Raw genomic sequence first — 24,350 nt, 5'->3', positions numbered from 1 at the left:
ACTAAAATTGACTAAATGGAACCTTAACGAACACGTTGTGCTTGCCATATACATTTTTATATTTTAATTTAGTTATTTTCTTTTCAATTTCAATCACATTCCAATTCAGATCAACTGGCTGAAATTTCTCTTCGATCCCCTCTAAAGTTTGTCTACTTCATTGGTTCACCATACATTTCTATCTTGTTTCACAAATGTGTCTCAATCACAAGGACATTTAGACGAAACCCATGCCTTAACCATTGATATCATGTCATATAAAAACTTATTTTGAGATTCTACACGAGTGGTTAGTACCTCTATATTCCTAGACAACCCTTTTAATATCATCTGCTTGTTAATCAAATTTCTTAATCACAAAATATAGATCTGACAAAATATGATTAACGCTATTGTCTCAATCACTATGGATATTCACTACATTGGTACAACTTATATATCAGACTACTACCTGCATATATCACTAAGTTTTAGACTATCTATCAATAAATCTCCTAATAAACTCAAGCCTAATGTTCTTTCGGCATAATTATTATATTTGTATTCAATTATGCATTACTTTATAGAGAACATACATATATCACTAAGTTTTAGACTGTTTATCAATAAATCTCCTAATAAACTTAAGCATGATTTTCTTTCGGCATAATTATTAAATTTGTATTCAATTATGGATTACTTTATAGAGAACATACCTCTTTACTGTCAAAAGCACTATGTTTATCCAATCACTTAATAAACCGTCTTATCTCTTTCTTATTCCACAAGACAGTGAGAACCTTTGAAACATCTCCTCCAATATTACCATAGACAATAGAGTTCAAATACAACACTTACATTTATAATTGATCAAAATTAACATACTTTTGTGACACCTTTGAAAAAAAAGTTAAAACTAAATACAAGACACGTTTATCTATTTAAAAGAATAGAGGCAAACTAAGGGAAAATTAAAAAAAAAAAAACTAACCTACATAAATAGTAGACAACCATTAATATATGTAAGATGCTCCTCCTTATATTTAGTTATAGATTGCACCAACTTGTAAAAACTAAAAGAAGCCCACTTTCTATTTCTTATGTTTTTTACATCAACCAGGGAAAACAAATAGGAAACACTAATATATGAACCACTTGTGGGACAAAGTAGAGTTGCAATAGTGAAAAGTGTGAACGCAACCTTGAAATGTTCATCCCAAACTTTCTGATTTAATAAAATTTCTTCTACTCTTTTTATATGAATACCCATATTTGTTAAATGAAATATTTCACACAACCCTTGTATGTCTAACCTCTCGTCTTTTAGCACTATATCCAAATCCACGTCTTTTAACCCCATAATGCAACTGAGAACTTGAGGATTTACTAAAATTTCTTTTCCACAGATTTCTATAGTATTTTTTTTTCACATTGAAACTGTCAACCAATCTACCACAAAGTGTTCATTTTAACCGCCCACATCTTATTTTTGTAATGTTTCCAAATCATATTTCTTGTATTACCTCATTCTGCTCTTCACTAAAAGTCGATACCACTTTTTCAAATCATTCCGAGGCACATCGTGTATCGAATTTCAGAATATCACTTGCTTCAGTCATCGTCTTTTCTATATAATATGCATCATTTTTGACATGGCAATATTTCTTTGCTGATGTTCCAATTTCCTTCTGTCACCAAATCATGAATTATTGCACAATACGATCAAATTTAGCATATGTTTTTTATATGTCACCTAAAAACAATTCCACTTTCTCACACCAATTTCTAGAAAAATTTAATATTAACCTCTTCACTGGAGAATCTTGCTTCCTCTCTTCGCTTATGTTCCCCTACATTATCATTTTTGCATCACCATTTGCATTGAAGTTATAACATGACAAATTTTTTTAACTATATTCGATCATTTATTTTATATAAAAAATACATATTTTTGGGATCCCTCAATTTCTCTGTCATTTTTGGTTCATCATTGTTAAATTCATTTCGCTTCCACATTGTGTCCTACACATTCAATATATTCATATATGACAAATATCTCATCTCTCAATATCTATGTATCTCCTTTAGTAAATAACTAAACTTGAAAAGAATAATGGAAGAACTCTTACCATTTCTAAGCTAAATCACAGTTGAGTTTTTGATTCTTTCATTTCACTTCTAAAGTAAAAAATTTAAAAATATTTTATCACACACCTTCATTCTATGATAATTTCCATTCATGTCACTTTCACACTTTGTCTTTGCTACAATTTAGAATGTCGTTGGGTTAGATTTGCTACATTGTACATAACTATTGTATAAATGCAAGAACAACGAAGTTGATCGCTTATGTTTTTCCCCTTTTTTTTTTCTGATTTCACTTCTATTATTTTTTCACATTTTTCCTGATTTCACTTAGACATCACAAGTGAAATCTAACATGCATTTTCTTCTTTGTTACCAGATCATCAAGTGGGCCACCACTTCCTACTTCTCCTGGTTTCCCTTGATCTTCATACTCACCCACCAATCGTTGAATGTACCGCCCTTAAATATGCTACGGTTCTTTATTTTTTCATATATTTAATTCCAAATGGTCTATTAATGGAACTGGTGCATAATAGTGGCAGCCTAGAACTAAAACATCATTATGAGTAATAATAATTGACTCCCTCAAATTGTCTCATCCGTCCTCACTTTTCAATTTATCTTATTACTTTCTAAAATAATTCTTGAAAAAAAATACAGAATTATTGGTCTTTATTTTATTTTATTATCTCTCCCTCCACTCACTTCCTCTTTAGCATAACCATCACCTCCACCAAAGTTTCAATGTTGGGTTTTGTTAAATTTTATGAATAAGTGATGTGTTTTGTTGTTATTAATTATGTTAGTTTTGTTATGTGTGATAATATGAGATTTTGGAATTTGATTAAGAGTTAATATTTGATTCAAATTTTGAATCAATTTTTTAAAAAAAGACAGATGAGAGTGAAGAAAAATTATTTATTTTTAATCTTTTTTATTTTTCAATGGGGGCTAGTGAAATATATTAAGGGGATCAAATATCACCACTTCATAGATTAAAAAAAGAAATGAGACAAGAAATTAAAAAATTATTTATAGTTTTATTTTCTAATATTTAAATTTAGAGTATAGTTTTGTATAATATTTTTAATAAGCTTTATAGCATCATATTTTTCTTATTACTATTTTTTATTTCAAATTCATCTTTGGCTCAAGTCTCATCATGAGAAACCTAAGTTTGTACCAAGATTTCAAACTCAGTTGATATACTATACTATTATTATTGTTGTTTTTTTATTATTGGTTATTATTATCATAATTTATTATTTATATTTAAAGCATGTATCAATTCTTTTTTTTTAAACTAGTAAATGCACTAAAAATATTTTAAAATGGGTAAGAATATATCACTACAGTGAGAAAAGTACAAGATTACATCGACAAATGACAAAGTTCAACAATAAAACATGTTCACTACGAGATTCTTAAAGTTGAAAAAAAATGATTCCACATATTAAAATTTAATGAGATATAAAGCATTCTACTGAATTAGCCTGGTCTATCTATCTTAATTTATGTTAATTTTAAGCTTGGGTTTAAGAAACACAATAGAAATAGAAATGTAAGATAATATTTAAACAAAAAGAGAGTATATAAGAGTTAATTAAAAAAATTTGTCGTTAAAACCAAGAATTTTTCATTAGGAGGACAAAATAAACGCATAAGCGGAGGTGAGAATATAGGAGTTTAAAACATTGATTTAAACACAGAATCTGGAAGAAACAACATTCATGAATTAAAGTTTTGGCATTGCAGTCTCGGTTTCATTAATTAATTAAATGAATCGAGTTCACAAATAAGAGTTAAAAACTTAAAAACAAATTAATTATGTAGTGTCGGGTCCACCGTACGCCAAGTTGCCAATGAGAGATCAACACGTGTATAATAACAGAATGGAGGCCTGCTTTTGTCGTGTAAAATTGGCCCGGCGGAGCTCGTAAATTCTGAGTTCTGACAATAAAAAAAAAAACCCAAAATATCTGATTTGGAGATATTTCATGTTGAGGCCCCAATTATCCTTTATTCTTGTTTTCATCCTCATTCTGTTAAATATTTATCTTTCTTACACAATTATTCATTTAAGTCCAAACTTAATGATTAGCTAGCTGTCTCTCTTGAAATTCAACTCTTTCTCTTTCTATTTTTCAAGGAAACTTCACCTTCATATAGTCATCTCCAACATAAACCGTGCAGTTTTCACATTAGACTAATGTACTCTTAATTTAATGATTAAACTAGTTAATAGATGAATTAGTATTGAATTTATAATTACAAATAAGAAATTAAATCTATGACAAATAGAAAAAAAATGCGATTTTCAAAATCATCTCACAATATTTCAAGTCTAAAGAATTCATAAATGAAAAGAACAATAAATTGAACCTCTAAATTGAAGTCATGACTAATAAGTTGAAATTTCGCTTTGTTACCGTAACAAAATTATTCTCCACTTGAAACCTCAAAATTTTTGGTCATGAATTTAATGCTGTCATAAGTTGAAAACAAGAAGCTGTAAAAGGGGACCTTTCAAAAGAAATTATACTGAACTTTCAATCAAGGTTGTTGGGTACTATCACTTTAAAGCACAACCTGGAATTATGGCTTTCCTCTTCATTACTCAATGAACAACCATCCTTCAAAATTGACATCACAAGTTTTCACTCTTAACATCTTTGCACCAACCATCTAATTAACAGCGTCCACATTGACCCCCCCACCCCCCTCATTATCTTGTCTCATCCTCTCATCTCCAAAAGGATTAAAAAGCCATATGAATATTGGATCTTAAATTGGATAGTTGAACTGACCAAAATTTTGAAGATAAGCTACAAATTATTGCATACATTATTTAAATGTATGTTGGTTCTGTATCTTATGTGAATCAATGAAATATACCTCATTTGACATTCTAATTTATACACACACACACTATGGTTTCACAAGGACCAAACAAACCTAACGAATATTAGGTCTAGTTTTTGTATGGGACAGGGTGGAAGTGTAAAACTCTTACCATTTTCATTAGAATGACTCCAAAAGAGTCAACATATGATCATGTGCCATCATTTGCATTCAAACATAGCTTTTCCCTTTTGTTTAACCACTCCATCTCAGTTGGAGAAGCCAAATTTTTGGTTGGTTGATTCATGATGATCAGCAAGTGCAATGAGATATGGCATCAAAGGGCCAGAAAAACATGCATCATGACTGGTAACGTAGATAAATGAATGCATCAACTTAAACTAGCCATGCTATAAAATAGATACTTCTTGCCTCATTAACCTCCAATTGAAGTAAGCAAATGAAATATCTCCTTTAGTTGTCATGTAAGCCAATAATGCATCATATGTCCTCCAAAAAGATAAATCATCATTCCCTTTTACCTAATATTCCCGCATTTCTTTCTTCCTTCTTTTTAATTTTTTATTTTCTTAATGATACTCCCACTCCTTACCATAAAATAAGGATTTGATTGTTGGCTTGAGGTAAAGTAAAATTTATTGAAAATCTAGGATCAACTCCAACTTTAATTAATGGTAAATGCCGTTGGATTTTTCTACTATCTTTTTTCAACATAATTTTTCCTATATCAAAGTAGAAATTTCAGTTATATTTTTTTAGAGATTCAGTGGTGAATTGAACTTTTTATAATATTATAATTAGTAGTTATTAGATAAGAAATAATATGTAAATAAATCTTAATTGTACACTTTTATTACACATGTGGCAAAAAATTATGAAAAGCTCAACACATTTCAACTTAGTAATGTATTTAATTTTACGTTTCTTACATTTTTCCCCTAAAATAAAGCTTGATCTCAACAAAATTTTAATACAATATTATCATATTGGAGATTCCTTAGGACAGGTTCCTAGCTTAATCTTTCTTTTGCTAGGCCTATAGCAAAAAAACTGATTTTTTTTCTTTTTTATGTTTATGCGATTCATTCGAATACGAAATACAATCCTAGAAGTACAACATCCCACTTTTTTTTTCACACTATCCTAGATTTTGATAAATTTTATAATTGAGAAATTTCTACCGGACCAATTGCGATCTGGGAACAATTAATCGATATAGAGCAAATTATTCTAGGAAGATCAAAAAATTAGATGACGAAGGGATATTTTGGTTAGACGCATCAAATTAACTAAGCATTTTCTTCAAACAAACATAGAACCTGAGTGGTGGTTTTATGTCTATTACCTATTCTTTTTCCCAAGTTGAGACCTGTTATTTAGATAGATAAAGGTAAGCTAATGAGTTTAGATATTAAAAATTCTAATAGGAGAGCTATCTATCAGAGCAATACTCTTATTGATCTATGAACAACAAGTAGATCTATGTTGGGGAAATTAGTAATATGTTAAGAGAAATTGGTATGAGAAGTTGTGCATACTCTTATTAATAATGAAATTCGTGGACAGCCAATGAGAGATTATCATAATAAAGCTTATAACTTGTTTTCAAATACAAGTGAGGTAAAGATGGAAGATTTCGTGAGACTATGCGAGCAAAAGGGTCAATTATTTGGGACGGACTGTTTTTGGCCTTTACTTTCAGTACATCAATGTGGATTGCCTCATAAAATTGCAGTAGAGCTTTTCCAGACTTTTGTAATTTGTGGGATAATTAGACAACACTTGCTTTGAACTCAAGAGTTGCCAAAAGTAAAGTTCGAGAAAAAGGGTCGATTATTTGGGAAATATTGTAAGAAGTTATGTAGGAATATCCAATATTGCTGAATAGAACACATATAAATTTTTTTTTTAATAAACTATTGAAAGTTGAAACTAAATCAGATTTAATATTAGTTAATTTAAAAATTTGTAGTAAAGTTCAATGATCTTGAATTAGAGCATAATCCAATCTTATTTCATTAGATTCGATGATTGATTTTTTATGGGAATAAAATCAAATAATACAACTCATTTCACCAAGACAAGAGAAAAAGCAATAAAATACAAATTTTTAAGCAAATTCACATGTTATAAACCTAATCCACTAATCCATCAAATACCGAACCACAAAAACCAAACTTTTTTTTTCTTTTCTTTGTAACGAAGAAATGTGTAGCGTTGAGATATATATTTTCAAGTTTCGCAGTAACCAGAAAAATATAAAATGTTAGGGGGCCTTCGTAAAATAAACCATAAAATAAGGACAAAAAAAAACTGAAATAAAAAGAAAATATTTTAAATTCGGACCCAATCCGATGGAAAACATATAAACAAAGAAACAGCTAACGCGCTCTCTTTCTCTCTCTCTCTCTCTCTCTCTCTCGCTTAAGCATGTGAAAACTGCTGCTCTGTTTTATTGATGAAGAAATTTCGTTTCAACGAAATTGTGAAGCAACAAATCAGAGCCTAAAAAAAAAAAAAAAAAGAAACAATGTTCAGCAGGTTACACAAAAACAAGTCTGATAAATTTGGAGAGAAATTCGATTTCAAATTCTCTCACTTCCAAGCTCTTCAGGTTCTTATCACTTTCTACATATTCACATAACTCTTTTTTTTTTTTTTTACACTTAAATGCGCATTAATTTACTTGTTTATTGCTTTTTCTTCTTCATCAGCGTCTCCATTACTCCTTGCTTTTTTTTAATATATATTTTTTTATTTTTTTATTTTTTGCATATTTTTAGTTTACCATAGCAGGTCAAAATGGCGTGGATTAGAGGTGTTTATACGTTCATTATTCTTGTTTATTCGTTGACTGCGGGTTGACTTAATGTCTGAGACAACAATGCTAATGGATTTCTTTTTTTTTTTTTTTTGGTAATAATTTGTATGAATGTTTATTAGTACGAGAACGTGTTATTTTTGTTTTATCAATATACTGGATTTATTTTTTAATAAGAGAGATTTTGTATCGGTCTAATAGGAGCATATCGATGTCATATTTGTGATTTGCTTTGAGAATTTGACCTCTGATCTTGTAGAGGAATGGCTTTCGAGCAAATGCTGTCGTTTACAAACTATTCAATATTTGTTATCTTTTATAAAATAATTTTTTATTTATTTTAGCCAAATATTATGAGTTAGATTCAAAAGTGCTTTTACACCAAAAGCACTTCTGCTAATTTGTAAGTGATTGGAACTACCATTGACTGATAACCGGTAAAAGTAATAAGACTGTTTGTTATAACTTCGTTTTAGATTTTTTTTTTTTTTCTGTCTATCGTTTGTTAGGTGATGGTCTTTTAGCGATTATGTGTTCAGTTATATGGGAATTGCAGGTACCGAAAGGATGGGACAAGCTTGTTGTGTCTGTTGTCTTGGTCGAGACAGGTAAAACCATAGCTAAGTCAAGTAAAGCACCAGTACGGAATGGAAACTGCCGATGGATTGAGACATTTTCAGAGTCAATTTGGATCCCGCAAGACAATGCTTTGAAAGAGATTGAAGAATGCCTCATTAAGCTTGTTGTCACTACGGTCTGATTCCTACCTCGATTATTTGCTAAGCATTTATTTGATTTTATTATTTTGAATCGGTTTAAATTAACTAATATAACAAATACGGCAATTGATGTAGGGATCATCTAGATCTGGCATTGTTGGAGAGGCTTTGGTTAACTTAGCAAGCTACATGAGTTCAAAAACTTCTGTTCCTCTTACATTACCTTTGAAAAAATGTAACAGTGGAACAACCTTACAAGTGAGACATCTTTAAGTAGTTTTGCTTCCCTATATATACGTATATATATTTGAAATGTTTTAATAAGGGATCCCTGACCATATTCAAGTTAGGAATAAGCTAAAAGATAAAAATCACAAATTTCAATATGTACAGGACAAAATACACTGCGTTGGAGTCGGTGGTTTTTTGCCTTTCAACTTATTCCAGACTTTAATATAGTCAGGATCCCTGATTGGAAACTCATTATATATATATGTATTTGATGGCAACATGCTCTTTCATTTCAGTTGAATACATGACGAGATATTGCAAATTATCTGTCAGCAAAAAATATACTTGGTTTGGTCATGAAGTTATTAACTGTAAACAATCTATGACACAAGTATTTTTCTCTTGGTTGACAGCTTAAAATTCAGTGCCTGACACCAAGAGCAAAAATCAGGTTTGCAGTTCAATGCAAAACTTCATAATTTTTTTATCATTCTGTTCTGTTGTTGTGAAAGAGTTGCTGCACCTTTTAAAGGGATGAGCAGTGGAAAGGCACAAATTCAGATATGGAGGATGTGAATGTTGACTACGATGAAGTGGAAAACAAATCAGATGCTTCAGATGGTACATTCAACCGAAGTATTGGATCTTCATCTAGCAACCAGTTGGACGGAACATATCATGCAGGAGAACCAAATAGCAGGGTATGTAACCTTGATCTCGTAATGCTCTTTTTTGGTATTTGAACAGTTTGCCTTACCACATACCTGTCACATGTCCATATGCATATTACAATAAAGAAACTCCTTTAATAAAGTATAAAAAAGGATTTGACGTAGAATTCCTCCAAATTTATTTTGATATCTTTTGCATCTAAAAATTATAACTTAATGATGGCTGCAAACTCATGCGGAGCTGGCACTGTGCTCATGATACAACTGATGGAAGACCAGTTTATCATCCTCACCCTCTGCAAAAATGTTAGATGGTCTCAAACCCATATCTTCTGTCTATCCTGAAGGTATACAAACCATATGAAGCGTTGGGCACTAGCACAGGATGCAAGTTGTAAGACGGAAGTCTTATTTTAGTCATTCAGAAAAATCCTTTTGGTTGCATACGAATCATTAAGCATTCTTCATGTCATGCTTGCTTAGCTTTGACAACTTTTCTGTCATCATTAATATATTAATTTTTTTTAACCAGCTAATTTAATACATTTTCTTGAAAACAACAGCGATTTGTACAACATAATGTTTCAATCTTTATATGACAATATCTTCAGAGGCATATCTTTGAATCAGATATGGTTTTCAATTCTCTCTATTACCTACAACATATTTCACAAAAAGGCAAATTTATTGCCTATATGCAACAGATTGTTGTTGACTACATGAGAAATGAATTAGAAACGTACTATGGATAACAAATAGTACACTGTCCAAGATTTGAGCCTTGCTCTGTCAATTTATAATATTTGCATTTGAACATATTCTCATCCTGTCCCTGCAGACCATGAGTTTCTCACCATCAGGCTCTCGTAATAGCTTTGACTCTGTGGAGGGCTCCTCTGGCAGGGAAACTCATTCTCCTCTAAGTTACTTGAGTGGGCTCACTAACAATTTTGCTGGACGACAAGATCCGATTGGTTCTCCAAGTAGTTCTCCTCATGGCTCTTATTCTTTTAATGATGCATCTAGGTCAAATCAGTCATCCTTTAATGCAAAGGCATCAAATCAAAGAGAAGACTTCAATCGAGTTCCTCGTGGTGTTTCCTCATCACCTTTACAGAATGCTGGTTCATCTAAAGACTTGCTAGAAGCTGCAGAAGTTAAAATTGAGGAGCTTCATGCTGAGGCCAGGATGTGGGAACAGAATGCTCGAAAGTTAATGACTAATTTGGAGAAAGTCCAGCAGCAGTCGCTGGACCAATTAGCACGTCAGGCAAGTCTTGAAATGGAGCTTTCAAAATCACATGCTCAATGTGATGGTTTGAAGCAGGAGATTGAATGGCTGAAGAAATTGGCTAAAGAGTCAGAGGTACAATCAACAGCAACTGAGAATTTGAAGTTTCAGGCCAGAGATACGGACAAAAAAATAAACGAGTTGGAAGATGAGATCAAGTTTCAGAAAGAATCAAATGCTAATTTGGCAATACAGCTAAACAAGACACAAGAATCAAACATCGAACTTATTTCCATACTTCAGGAACTGGAAGAGACTCTAGCAAAACAGAAAATGGAAATCGAAGATCTTTCTAAAATGAAGTCAGAATTTGAAGAAGTAGTTGGTGACAGTAAGCAGATAAATACAGCCAAGCAGATTTTAGTTAAGAAGAGACAGGACACTTCTTGTGATTCTGATCAGGAAGTTAGTATTGTTGAACATCCAATAAGAGATTTAAATGCAAAGATTGAACAACAGGATGACAGAAACCTAGAGCTTGAGCTACAAAAATTGCAGGAAGCCAAAAAGAATCTGGAGAGCACCGTTCAGTTTCTGGAAAAATCTCTGGTGGAAAAAAGCCATGAGATAGAGATGGAGAGGCATTTGAAGACGCAGACTTTAATGCACTATGAGGCAGAATGGAGGAGTAGAATAGCTGAAAAGGAGGAAAACATTGTCAATTTGGAAGCAAAGTTATCCGAAGTTCTCTGTGCTCAAGCATTGAAGGAAAAAAGCTTTGGAAATGAGGACGATCACGATCTAGTTAAAGAAGTTGATGTACTAAAACAGAAGGTGCTGGAACTTGAGAAGGACTGCAACGAACTTACCGAGGAAAACCTAGCACTTTTGTTCAAGCTTAAAGAATCAGGAAAGGATCTTCTGACAGGTGGTGCCTCTTCACATGAATGCCCGGACAACAAGTCTGTCTTTGAATCTGAATCTGAAGTGGTCCAGCTGAAATCTCAAATATGCAAGCTTGAAGAGGAGCTGCAGGAGAGGAATGCACTCATTGAAAGACTTTCTACTTATGAAAATAGCTCTGATGACCTGGAGAACCAGCTGCAAGCTTTCAAGGATAAGGTTTGTTATCTTGATGGTGAACTCTGCAAAAGTCGTTTCAGAGTACAGGAGCAGGAAGTTCAGATTGCTGCATTGCAACAACAGCTGGAACTTTTCCAAGGAAAGGAAGCTGAGAGTAAAGACCATCCTGCAGCTGTCTGTCCACTGTGTAAGATTTATGAGTCAGATGATTTTCTTGAAATGTCTCGACTGCTTTCTGAGTTATATGAACAGATCCAACTCTCTTTAGCCAATCTAAAGAAGCAACAACTTCTTCAACAACCAAGTGCTTTTGGATCTGACAAATCCATAGTTCCTACAAGTACAGATTTGACTACTCAAAAAGAACGAGTTGAGGCTATATTGAACAATTTTATGGAGCTGAAGAGGTTGTTTGAAGAGAAAATTAATTTGTCCGAAGATGAAATTCAATCCAAAAAAGAAATCACAGCTGTGGAGGCAAACTCAGATGTAGACCAGAATGGATTACAGGGTCCTGATTCAAATGAAATTGTTCTAAGCACTCACATTCACGGAGTCGACAGTCAGCGCATGGAATTTAAATCTGATGTTACAGAGACAGCTAAGGAACTGTTAGAAAAGATAGCTGAAATAGACAAGCTCAAGTCTGACAATTTGCGGAAGGAAGAAGAGGTCGAGGCTCTTAGACATTGTCAAAATGAGTTGGAAAATCAGATTTCTGACCTTCAAAAGGAAAAAAGTCAATTGGAGGAAAGTATTGAAATAATGCTTAGAGAAGGTACCGTTGCTTCTAAATGCCTGAATGATTTACAAAGTGAAATTATGGTGCTTCATAGGGATATGGATTCTCAGGTTTCAGTCAACAGGAATCTTGAAAGTAAATCTTTAGAGTTGGAAAGCAGCAAACATGAAATGGAAGTTCACTTGCATGAACTAGAAGAAGAAAATTTACAGTTATCAGAACGGATATGTGGGCTGGAAGCACAGCTACGATATTTAACTAATGAGAGGGAATCAAGTCGCTTGGAGTTAGAGAATTCAGCAACTCATGCTATGAGTCTCCAGGATGAGATAAGAAGACTGGAAGCTGAAATGGAGGCACAAAAGGTTGAAACGAAACAAAAGTTGCAAGACATGCAAAAGCGGTGGCTAGGAGTTCAAGAAGAGTGTGAATATTTGAAAGTAGCAAATCCAAAGCTACAAGCTACAGCTGAAGGTCTCATTGAAGAATGCAGTTTGCTCCAGAAATCAAATGCAGAGCTGAGAAAGCAAAAAGTGAATTTACATGAGCATTGTGCAGTCTTGGAAGCGCAACTTGGGGAATCAGAGAAAGGTTTTTCCAGTTTGTCAATGAAAGTTGAAGCTCTTGAAGAAAAATATTTATCAATGCTGGAAGAGATTTCTTCAAAGGAGAAAGCCCTTAATTTAGAACTAGATGCACTGCTACATGAAAACAGAAAACATAAAGATAAAAGTGTTACAGAAGAGAGTCTGTTAAATCAGATGTACATGGAGAAGACGGTGGAAGCCCAGAACCTTCAAAGAGAGGTCGCACACCTAACTGAACAGATATCTGCCACTTATGATGAAAAGGATGGAACACATTCAGAAGCTGTACTTGAAGTGTCTCATCTACGTGCAGATAAAGCTGTGCTTGAAGCTGCACTTCAAGAAGTCCAAGGGAAACTAAAATTATCAGAGAGCAACCTTGGTACCCTCCGGATGGAATCTCAGACAAAGATACAACAACTTAAGAGTGAGCTTGCTGCTGCAAGGCAAAACCAGGAAGTTCTAATGGCAGACCATGAAAAGCTATTGAATTTGCTGGAAGATGTCAAACCCAATGAAGAAAAATTTAGAGGCACCATTCGAGGGCTTGAGTTGAAACTCAAAGCTTCTGAATATGAGAGGCTACAGCTTACAGAAGAAATATCCAGCCTTAAAGTTCAATTGGAGAGAACAGCGCAGTTTCAGGATGAAGTTCTGAGTCTTAAGAAATCGCTCAATGAGGCCAAATTTGAAAATGAAAGACTGGAAGCGTCATTTCAGATATTATCTGGAGATTATGAAGAACTTAAAGCTGAGAGAATCTCATTTATGCAGAAAATCTCTACTAGTCAGCAGGTTGTGTCTGAATTGGACGACTGCAAACGTAAGAAAGTTTCCCTTCAGGAAAAGGTTTTGCGGCTGGAGGGGGATTTAGCTGCAATAGAGGCATTGGGTTCGCAGGAAGCTGCACTGAAGAATGAGCTTGCCCAGATAAGGAGGGAAAATAGCCAATTCCAGAGGAGGATAAAATGTCTTGAGAAGGAGAAGGAAGACTGCCTGAGCAGAGCTCAAGCTATTGAAGAGGAGTTGAAGCAGAACAAAGAAGTAAAATGGAATGGGTGTGAGTCTGCTGCTACCCTTCCTCATCCTGATTCCAATGTTACCACCACTTCCATCCATGACAAATCACATCCCCCAATGATGGTTAGTATCAGCAGTTTTCACGTCTATATCAGTTGATGTCATCATAATCAACACAAACTTGTTTATGAATTTATAACTTTAGCTTCTGAAATAACAGGAGCAAGAGCAAAACAATCTGCATCTCAATGAGAAGCCGTCTATGGGAACCAGTCAAGAAACGTCATGCACACATCAAAACCAAAGACAGGTTAGTTTCACTTCAATACTTAAATATTTAGTTTCATACTTTCATTTTGGGTCTATTCTGTCTTTATACAGTTATCTCTCATGGTTCCATCTGTGTATAAATACCTTCCCCTTCTCTTTGTTTTAGGTTGATGATGAAAAACATTGTAATCTTGGAAGATCTCAAGATGTGGAAACGGATCTTTTGTCAAAGGTCCAATCCCTTGAGAATGAACTAGCTGATGCGTTGGAGGCAAATGACATGTATAAATCACAGCTTAAGAGGTGGGTATTTGTGACTTATACCAGGCTTTAACATTCCAATTACTGGTGCCCTCTTAAACCTTATCCCTGAACTCTTAGTTGCAAAATACCCGTACTTTTTTTTCTCGTATACTTTATGTGCTCACAATGGGTGGAATATTGCGGCACTCAAAACTCACAGAAACAGTGGTTCCTTCTTGTTATGAGTGTGAATATGTTCTCAAACCCATTGGTCTTTGTGCTTTGCTTGTCTGTCACAACTTTCTCCAGAAATCAAGCATGCAGTATTCAAATGTTGAAGGCAGAAAACAATGAACCTGCATTCTACTCAATATACACACCAAACACTAACTACTTTTGCAAATTTCTGCTTGTGTCCAGCTTACTGTCCAAGGAATTAACCAGTCCTTTAGATACTCCAATGGAGAACGATGGATATGATCGGAAAGTATCATCACTTGAAGCAGAGTTGAAAGATTTACAAGAATGTTACCTTCAAATGAGCCTGAAGTGCGCTGAGGTAGAAGCTCAAAGAGAGCAACTTGTGATGAAACTCAAGTCTGTCAATAGTGGACGGAAATGGTTTTCTTGAATCCAATGGTACACGGAAACTTGTAATGAGCTATTTTTTTGGGTTCTCTCACTCATTCTTTTCACTAAATTGTAGTCATCCTCAATAAAGAAAAAGAAAATCATGTATATTTTTCGGGGAGGGGCATGGTGCGGAACAATCAGCCTCTTCTAAATTTTCTACAGTGGATCAAGTCAGAAGTACAAAGTTTTGCAACAGCGTAGATTCGGTATAGAAATAATCTTCCTGTAACACTCAATGATGTAACACTAAACTGCTAAATAGTTAACTTGTATCATGGAAGAGGATCTGTAAAATTAACTAATTAGTAATTACGATTCATTGACTGACTCTGTAGGTGTTACAAGTCGTATTGACATGAAATACGTCTTGAGTATCATGAAACTTGCCAAATGGATGGTTTTTGACTTTGTTCGCGCCTTAATTGTTGGTCATGGTTGGGATTTTGGTCGTCGATTTCAATTTCTATTCTAAGAGTTTTTACATTAATGATGAATACAACTCATTTTCCAGGAATGCAAATGCTTTCAATACTTGCTTAAGGTTGAGATTTGAGAAGGCAAAGGGATACAAATATTAATTCAACTACGGCGTCAGGTTTCTCAGCACCCCTGTTTAGAATTTATGCTAATTTCATTTCCAGTGAGAGGGAGACAGTACAAGTTAAATGAAAGTATTTCAAGAGATTTTATTTTAAATGATGTGTTCTCCATCTATTAGATAATGAAATGAATAAATATATAGTTTTACAAGTTTATATATTTTATCATTGAATATCATTTGAGATATGTGGAATTATTGAGTACGAGGTGAAGTTTATTTGAATTCATTAAAATACTCAACAAACTCAATTTCTCACAACACCCATCAATGAAATTTTTAGTTTTACTTCAAACACCCATTTTAATCCAAAAAAGATTCCTCTCATACTCTTATGTCTATTTTCTTCATAAAAAATAGTGAAAATATCAAAGATCTCTATCATAAAGGGTATATTTTCCAGGACAATTTAAGACCCACAAATTCATCAAGTGATTTATACAAAATTATTACTTTTGGAATTAATATATCAATATAAATTTATTCATTATAAAAATTTCGTATGAGAGGAAGCTTCTTGATTATGATTTGGCATTATGAAAAGAGATTTTGAGAGTTTATGCAAAAATGAATTCAATTCTACTCTGCAATCAAATTGCCAGTTACAATTTGATAATTTTCTCGTGCATTTCTTTTTCTTCCTTTTCGCACAAATCTATGAAGGATTTTTTTTTTAATTTAGGTTGCATTATCAAACTTGGAAATAGAATTATTATTTTTTGAACACAAATTGAGATTTCATTCTCCATACATTTTAGATAACATCTACTTTTTGAATTGAATTGGAAATCATGAGGAGTGAGAATCTCGAGATTAAGGGTGTAGAGCGAGAGTAAGTTAAAACAACTTACAACAGAATAAGAGTGTGAAGTAAAAATTAAAATTTTATTTATGTGCTTATTTTATCTTGGATTAGAAGTGAATTGTTTCAAATTACAGTTTTATCCTTATTGAAAAATTATAATTTTTAATTATGAAGTGAACAAAAAAATACTTTTTTAAAATATACTATGTATGTTATTATTAATTTAAATCATATAAGTTAATAATTATTATTCATATTCTTAATTATGTAAATCATAAAATTTTTTATTAACTTTAATTTTAATTATGTACATTAAAAATTATTGATAAGAGTAACACAAATGAAATGTTATTATTAATAATATAGTACAGAATTAATATTTTCTTAGAATAAACTATTTATTATTATTAATTAGTAATATTTTCAAATAAATACAATACCACTATATTTTCAAATAAATATATTAAATTAATATTATTAAATCTACGTGAATATAATATTATTATTTTTAAGTAACTTTAACTTAAGATCAATGTAAACTACTATTTTTAAATTTTAATATTATTTTATTTTAATAAATATAATTATATTATATTTAATATTTTATTTTAATAAACATAATTGTATTATATTTGAAGGAAAGGATATAAAAAGAAGAGGTGGGGGCTCACTCCAAGAGAAAAGTGAAACCCACTTAATAGGATTCTTACTCACCCTTAAATAAAGATGCAAATACTGAAATAGGAACACTAACTAGTTAGTAAACGCACCCTCAGTCACAAGAGATGTGACTAAATGAAAACTTAATTATCCAGTAGTTTGACAGAGGGCACTATAAAATGGATGAAGAAGAGAATAAAAAATGTACGGACAAATGGGTGCATTGTCTTGGGTTCAGGTACCTCCATCTTTTCAAGTACGGGGTTTGATACTGATTTCTCATAATCCCTGGCAAACAAAATTCATGCTAATTTCTAGCATCTGTGCTTTGTGGTACTCCCTTGACTTGAGAATCATCTCTCTCGGTTGGTGAATCATTGCAAGGTTATGCCTCGATTCTCTATTTTTTTGGAAATGAATTAACATACAAACATTATAAGAAATATAAATCGAAGCTCATTTCTGTCACTGATCTTACTCGTTAAGTGAATTCATTGGTAAGATACTAGCCTTGTCAAGCTAATGCACAAAAGTTTACAGAAAACTGCACATCAAAACAGTACCAAAAACTCCACAATATCCACATTTTGAAGCTGCTTCGCCGAGTTTGAGCCCTATATAGAAAAACTCTAAAGGGCGCGGCGATTCATTACTCCCAAAATGGCCTTTGTTTGCTGAACAGGTCATGTCGATAGATCATAATTACATCACACTACCAAAATTTCACTTCACGACCAAATTTTTTGGACTTCTCATGCAAATTGCACCACCCCGCGCCCCCCCCCCCCCCCCCCCCCACACCCCAACAACTCGAGCAGCAATTCATAAGTTATGGAAAGCAATTAAAAGAATCTTTGAACTTTTATTTACGCATGAATGACGAATCAAAGGTGCCATTTGTTATTCCAATTATACACTGTGTTATGTTTCACATATAATCAGAAAAACAAGGGCAAAAACTGAACAATAATGAACACTCTACACAAAAGGGCCCATGGAGCTTCTCATTCATGTACAGGAACTGTCATGGGCTCCCTTCACCTTACCACTCATTCTATTATATTTTTTATTGTTCCTTTCTTATTTTTCGTTCTTCACCTGTCTTTACAGTATTGAGTATGCTCGGATTACCTCAACAATTGGTGCTCGACACAATGGGCACTTGCCTCCACCACGAACCAACTCATTTGCACATTTTGAGCAGGTGCACATGTGCCCACATCTGCAGAGAGTTATTCAATTTTTGTTCCCAGAAAAGGGGAAAAGGAGAATAACAATAACAGATCAGAACGTACAAGCAGTATGATAAAAGAAAAATCATCACAAATACAAGCAGGCATACCTGTACAACAGAGAATCAATATGGCTATCACAACAAACACAGCAAGTCCCTTTCCTCACATGAGCCCATTTAGATCCATCTTCTGATGTCATTGCAACCATTCCTGTAACAAGAAAGTAAATGAATGTGAATCAAAAAATGCAGACAGCCATAAAGCTCAATGAAAATGTAAATCCAAGTTTAAGGAATCATCAACTGGTTCAGTTATGAAACTATCCTCTGCAAGGTAGAGACGATATAGAGCAGAGTTACACCAACCTTGTTCGCCAGCTGACCGGTTCAGAGCAGCAGACACTTCCTGTCTAACGGAGCGCTGCAACTCCAGCTGCATATCCATGCAGGCTTCCAGCATCCTCTGCATGTGGCTCATACCTTGATGAAGCCTTGCCATGTCTGCTCTCAGATCATTAATCATCTCCCATTCCTGCACATTTCCACTTCCAAAATTCAGTTTCCAGGTTAAAATGCAGAAATTAGCAGAAGCATGCCAGAAATGGGTACCAGCACCCAAAAATTGAGGACAATTTTAGAAACAAACATAATTACCAAAAAAAAGACTCATGAAAAAGAATTGGAATATCTCAGCCATCATCCTGTTCATTTTTGTCATTAACTGACTGCCTATAGCAATATGAGTACACAAGGATAGATGGGTTTCTCTCAGCAGCAGTCATCCACAGAAAAATGTCATGAAATCCTAATTTCATCCAATTGCTCCAATTTTATTCAGTGATAAGTTTTGGGGAAAGTTTTGTAAATCCTAATCCAAACTAAATTATTTGGTTTAATAGAAAGTCCTACTGGTTCCTCTATATTTTACAATGTTATTCAGAATGTCAGGACAGACATTAAAATATGAGAATTGGGGTGGAGGAAGAATTGACAGCTCCAATAAAGAGGCTCCAGATCTGTAGAAGAAAAGACTCACAATTTCTGATCGGTGCATGCTGTGACGAGACCAGCTAGTATGATGTAAATCTTGGTGCCAAAGTGGTTGTGGAGGAGGTACTGGTGGAGATGGTAGCACCAGAGAAGGTCTGTTGTCGGCGTCATGCTGATCCTCATTCTGCTCATCCCTCTGCTGCTCCTGATCCCTCTCTGGTGAAGTGGGAGTTGGAGTTGGCAAATTTCTATGCAGATCCCAGTCAATGGGAGCACGACCTTGCCTTTCCACATATGACTGTATTAACTGATCTAGACTTTCGCGGAAACCACTACGAAGAAGATTAGAAACACTTCTCCTACAAGATGGGAAAAGAAAATGTTATATAAATTGTGAAAACAAGTTTTTTGTGACATGAAAAAATGGGCAAGCTGTAAAAGCTCAACTTACCTACTCAGAAGTTCTCTGAGTTCCATGCTGTACACATTATCGTCATCAGGCGGATGAAATCTACTGAATCTTCTAACAGGAAAGGCACGACGAGTTCTTGCAGGACCGGAAGGCCCTTCTGACCACCTTTGAACAGCTTCTCTAGACCCATCATCACGCCAAACACCCTGGGCTTCTTGTGGATGATGTTGTTCTCTGTCCACATTGCCAGGAGTTTCCTGTGGCCAGTCATTAACTGGACTTTCTTCCCAGTTTGTATCCATCTCGGCTTCATCACCATTTCTTGACTCATCAAACTGACTGTACTGCTGCTGCCAATTTCCTCTATTATCTTCACTAATTTCTTCTTCCCAATTCCCTCCTTGATTAGCAATCCCAACAGCTGTATTGCTTCCCAAGCCACTGGCTTGATCAGGTAACCGATGGATGTCACTTTCCTCACTTCTAGGTTGCAAAATCTCATTGGTTTCATTCTGAGCATCCTGTGAAAGACTTGTTTGAATCCGCTCATTTCTAGATTCAGAAATATTATTGTTAGACGTGCTATCAGAACTGCTGCTTGCTTGACCACGGACAATATTTTCCAATCTGGAGCGGAAACCTTCCCTGTGTAAGAAATGGAACTTATTATAATAAAAGTGTAACAAAGCCGTCAGTGTGTTTGCAGCACTATATGTATGTTCATCTTTATAAAATCAACAATATGTCAGAAAACAACTAAGCTCAACTATGGTTGTTGGCTTAATATCCCACAGTAGAATCACCCTAAATAAAGAATCACCTATTATCTGGGCTGAAAGGCACCATACAAAATGTTATTCCGATGAAAAGGAGAAAAAAAAACATCGTGAAAAGAGAAATTAAGAACATCCTTCAGGCTTGCTAGCAAGACATGTGCATACCTTAAACCAGATACAGTGTGCCGTTGTCTTAATTGAAGCAGTTCACCAGCCGCCATTGAAGGTGGCCTCTCCTCTTCAACTGGTCTTTCATTATTTCGCAAGAATCTACCTCTGAGTAAAGACTGGGAAAATGTAAGAAGTATTAGCGGTTAAGTAACTAATACATGAAAACATATTATCTTAAAAGTATACAAGGTAGCTCTAAAATGTCTTGAATAAAGAAGTTTTAACCACAAATTCATGATATGCTAGGGTCATTGATCAGAACTGGTTTGAATATTAATTAAATTGTAAGATCCAACATGCAGAAGCAGTAAATACTGCCTGAATTCACTAAAATTCAGTTTTGGCTCAAATATGGAAAGTTGTAGCCAACAGGGATATATAGAAGTGACTGTATACATATTTAGGGTCCAACAAAGCTTAACAGAATTAATACCTCTATCATTTATATTCATAGCACCTAAAGAAAGAAAGAAAATTTAGTGCAATTCAGGACCATAACAAATAAGTGAATTTATCCATAATGCAAAGTTGATATCTTCTTAAGCCAGCATAGGCCATAAGCAAGCTCAATATGATATGTTCAGAACTACTTATTGAACTACCATTTCAATAAACATAATCTGCTACTATCTGTGGGCCTTTCAAATGGTACTAGGACAGACTTGAGATGATCAAGTTTCTCAAGGAATAATACAAGTCAAACTACTATCCACCCAGAATGTTCAACTGAACAAAATATTTTCGTCAAAGAAGGAAACTCAAAAAACCTAGCAGTTGTGGAGGAAACTCACAAGTATTTTGCTAACAGATGTAACAAACTCTTTATGGAACAAAATTATATAGAAACTCCAGTCATAAATGAACCATTAAGACTGGCTTATGATAGCCCAATTTTCCACAGAAGGCGGCATTGTTCATTTTAAAGTGGGAGAATTCAGTATCACACTATCATGTATAAATTGAAGGAAAAAATATTGTGAATACTGCTTACTGTGATTCAGCAACTAGACCAACTACTGTGACAACAACAAATCCAGAGAAGTAAAATAAAAAAGCATGAAGGCTGTATTAAATCTAAAGCTAAAAATCAAACTCAATTTTAGATAAATTATAGCATGCACTTTACATTAGTAAATAACCATATTATACACCATATACTTAATCCAGAAAACATATCTAAACCACTTTCAAGTTCAAACTCCAATTTGAAGTACTATGCCAATTCCCAAGAGCTGACTGATGGAAACACTGAAAATATATAACACTTACGCATGAAATAAAATGGTACACCAAGATACTTATAAAATGAACAAAAAAAATTCATGAGAATCAACCAACCTGAATGCGGTTGCGATGAGCAAAATCAGAGACAGCCCGATGCTCCAACAAACCCTGAAGTTCCCTTTGCCTTTCCCTCTCGATCCTCACAAGCAAGTCAAGTATAGCTTGCCTTCCACGCAGCCTACGCATGTCCCGATGAACATGTTCTGGTTGCCCTTCATCATGGTCAGCAACTGACCCTTCACGAACTTGTTCTCCATGTGCACCAAGTCCACCTGCCTGATCTTCTCTCCGCCCTGCACGGGCTCCACGCTGCTGACTTGTCATCTGCACCCACTCCCTGACAATTCTAACCCTTTCGCGCTCAGTTTCACCAAGCCATTCAGCTCTTGGACTACCATTCCTTTGGGTGGCATTAGAAGAATGGTCACTAAGACCACTCTCCATCCATCCCCGAACAATCTGTCTCACCCTCTCCCTCTCAACATCGCCGAGATCAGGAGACTGCTCCCTACTAGACCCGTTATTATCCCCATGTTCATTTTGCGACTCCATCTGATCATGTGACCAGGTCCCATACTCATTCTCACTTTCACTTGCATCCTCCAAACTACCCTGATTTTCACTCCCTCGACTCTCTGACATATTGGTAGTCGAGACATTAGTATTAGACTCAACACTCCTCCGCTGCCTCAACCTTTCCCTCACCCTCTCACGTGCCCTGTTCAACACATGCTCATCCTCCAGCTCCCTCCACATTTGTAAAATCGCAGAGGCTTGAGTACTCGGCCTCTCCACAGCACCCTGCCGCCTGGAAGTGGGGGATTGTGACTCCCTCAAAAATGAGGAGTCAAGCATTGAAACGGTGTGCAAACCTGCAAGTGCCATCAACTCGGACTCGCGATTCCTCCTCTCAATCGTGGTTATCATCTCCTGTGCCTGTCTTGCAGCCCACCGGCTTAAAATGCGTGAGTGTCGCCTTCGGGCAGCAGAAGACTCTGCCAAGTCATCGCCCTCAAGGTCCGACCTTCTTCTCCTCCTAACCAACTGATCCCCTTCATCATCGTCGTCCTCGGGGTTGCGAGTAGAGCTACAGGATGCGAATGACATACAATCATCCAAGTGTCCACGCATCAATTCCTCCAAGCCACATTCAAAATCCACACAAGCATCATCTGCAGACTCGGGTTTTTGTTGCAATTGTTGAAAATCAGTCATTCTCACCTACTTTCCACTCTCCAACACCACAACACTCAAAACCAACCACCTAAATAATCCCTCTTTCAATCGGCAACAACGCACATTCTAATCCCTAAAGCCTATATAACACAGGGATCATGTTTACAAGCCCCTAATCAATCCTAATTACACACGAACAGAATAAAAAGGGAAAAAGAAAAACCTAATTTAACTCTCAAACTCATTCAAAAAGTCCAAAAAAAAAGATAAAATTCCCTACTAATATTCCCGCGCAAAAAGTTCCCATAATTCCAACCTGATAATAAAATTACAAACACGAAATTAAAAAAAAAAAATCTACAAAATGCTTGAAAAAATTTCTAAATTGGATGAAAGTTAAATAAGAGAAGTATGAATGCCAAAACAAAAAAAGAAGAAAGATTGAATTTTGGTCAAAGGGAAAAAGAGAAATGCGAATGAGATTTTAAAAAAAAGGGGAAAAAAAAACGTACCGCTGAAGCCGCTGTCTTGGTGGTGGTGTTTGTTTCTCGTCTAAGTGAGAGAGAAAACGAAAGAAAATGAAAGAAAAAAGAAATCCAAAACCCTAACCACGAACGAAATGTGTTTAAAATAAACGAAACGGAAAACTTTGATTCAACAAAACAAAACGAGCGAGAGAAAGAGAGGGAGGGAGATCAATCAAAAGCAAATTTTGTCAGAATTTATAAATTATATTTCCGAGAGTTTGTGTGTGTGTGTATATATATATATAAATTATTATAGATTTTTTTTATTAATTAATTATTATTATTATTTTTTTAATTTTGGTTTTTGTTATTGTGGAAGGAAGGAAAGGCCGCGGATCTGAAGGGAGAGAGAGAGAGAGAAGCACCGATCCACGATGCATTGACACGTCAGCACTTGGCTTTTCATTTTCATGTTTACTGTTGGATCAATCATTTTGCGCCACGTCATTAATTTTTTTAAAAATTATCTTTTTAAACTTGAATTTATGTGATAATGAGGTACTTGTTACGTTTTTCACGCTAAAATAATTTCCCTAA

At 34.6% G+C, this 24,350-nt stretch overlaps 2 protein-coding genes across 4 annotated transcripts; one reads left to right on the top strand and one right to left on the bottom strand.

Moving 5' to 3' along the window:
* Positions 1-7,289: 7,289 nt before the first annotated feature.
* LOC102620580 (uncharacterized) lies at positions 7,290-15,589 on the top strand. Of its 3 annotated transcripts, XR_008053989.1 has the most exons (10): positions 7,290-7,543; positions 8,307-8,504; positions 8,605-8,727; positions 9,114-9,151; positions 9,233-9,401; positions 10,210-14,157; positions 14,255-14,344; positions 14,471-14,607; positions 14,968-15,386; positions 15,516-15,589. XR_008053989.1 is itself a non-coding variant. In XM_006485233.4 (9 exons), the coding sequence occupies exons 1-9, from the start codon at positions 7,460-7,462 to the stop codon at positions 15,176-15,178; spliced, it is 4,998 nt and encodes a 1,665-aa protein (XP_006485296.1). In that variant the 5' UTR covers positions 7,290-7,459; the 3' UTR covers positions 15,179-15,589. The 3 variants fall into 3 exon arrangements, 2 of the variants coding, with proteins under 2 accessions (XP_006485296.1, XP_024956853.1); XM_006485233.4 differs by having other exon boundaries at positions 14,968-15,589; XM_025101085.2 differs by having other exon boundaries at positions 8,290-8,504; positions 14,968-15,589.
* A 2,496-nt stretch (positions 15,590-18,085) lies between these two features.
* On the bottom strand, positions 18,086-24,087 carry LOC102620844 (uncharacterized). Its single transcript, XM_006485234.4, has 8 exons — positions 23,799-24,087; positions 22,165-23,602; positions 20,821-20,942; positions 19,919-20,524; positions 19,514-19,826; positions 18,844-19,009; positions 18,586-18,688; positions 18,086-18,465 (listed from the first exon to the last, which is right to left on the bottom strand). The coding sequence occupies exons 2-8, from the start codon at positions 23,323-23,325 to the stop codon at positions 18,348-18,350; spliced, it is 2,589 nt and encodes an 862-aa protein (XP_006485297.1). The 5' UTR covers positions 23,326-23,602; positions 23,799-24,087; the 3' UTR covers positions 18,086-18,347.
* Positions 24,088-24,350: the final 263 nt, after the last annotated feature.

Source organism: Citrus sinensis, chromosome 4 (assembly GCF_022201045.2).
Source record: "Citrus sinensis cultivar Valencia sweet orange chromosome 4, DVS_A1.0, whole genome shotgun sequence".
Classification (NCBI taxonomy): domain Eukaryota; kingdom Viridiplantae; phylum Streptophyta; class Magnoliopsida; order Sapindales; family Rutaceae; genus Citrus; species Citrus sinensis.
This window is presented reverse-complemented; position numbering and strand designations above follow the sequence as displayed.

Excerpts from the sequence above, each read along its gene's own strand:
- LOC102620844 (XM_006485234.4), bottom strand. The coding sequence starts at position 23,325 with ATGACTGATTTTCAACAATTGCAACAAAAACCCGAGTCTGCAGATGAT. Across the intron at positions 19,827-19,918 it reads CTCAGAGAACTTCTGAGTAG|GAGAAGTGTTTCTAATCTTC; the intron begins GTAAGTTGAGCT and ends CCCATCTTGTAG. Across the intron at positions 19,010-19,513 it reads GCATGCACCGATCAGAAATT|GAATGGGAGATGATTAATGA; the intron begins GTGAGTCTTTTC and ends GGAAATGTGCAG.
- LOC102620580 (XM_006485233.4), top strand. The coding sequence starts at position 7,460 with ATGTTCAGCAGGTTACACAAAAACAAGTCTGATAAATTTGGAGAGAAA. Across the intron at positions 9,402-10,209 it reads CAGGAGAACCAAATAGCAGG|ACCATGAGTTTCTCACCATC; the intron begins GTATGTAACCTT and ends CTGTCCCTGCAG. Across the intron at positions 14,345-14,470 it reads CACATCAAAACCAAAGACAG|GTTGATGATGAAAAACATTG; the intron begins GTTAGTTTCACT and ends TCTTTGTTTTAG.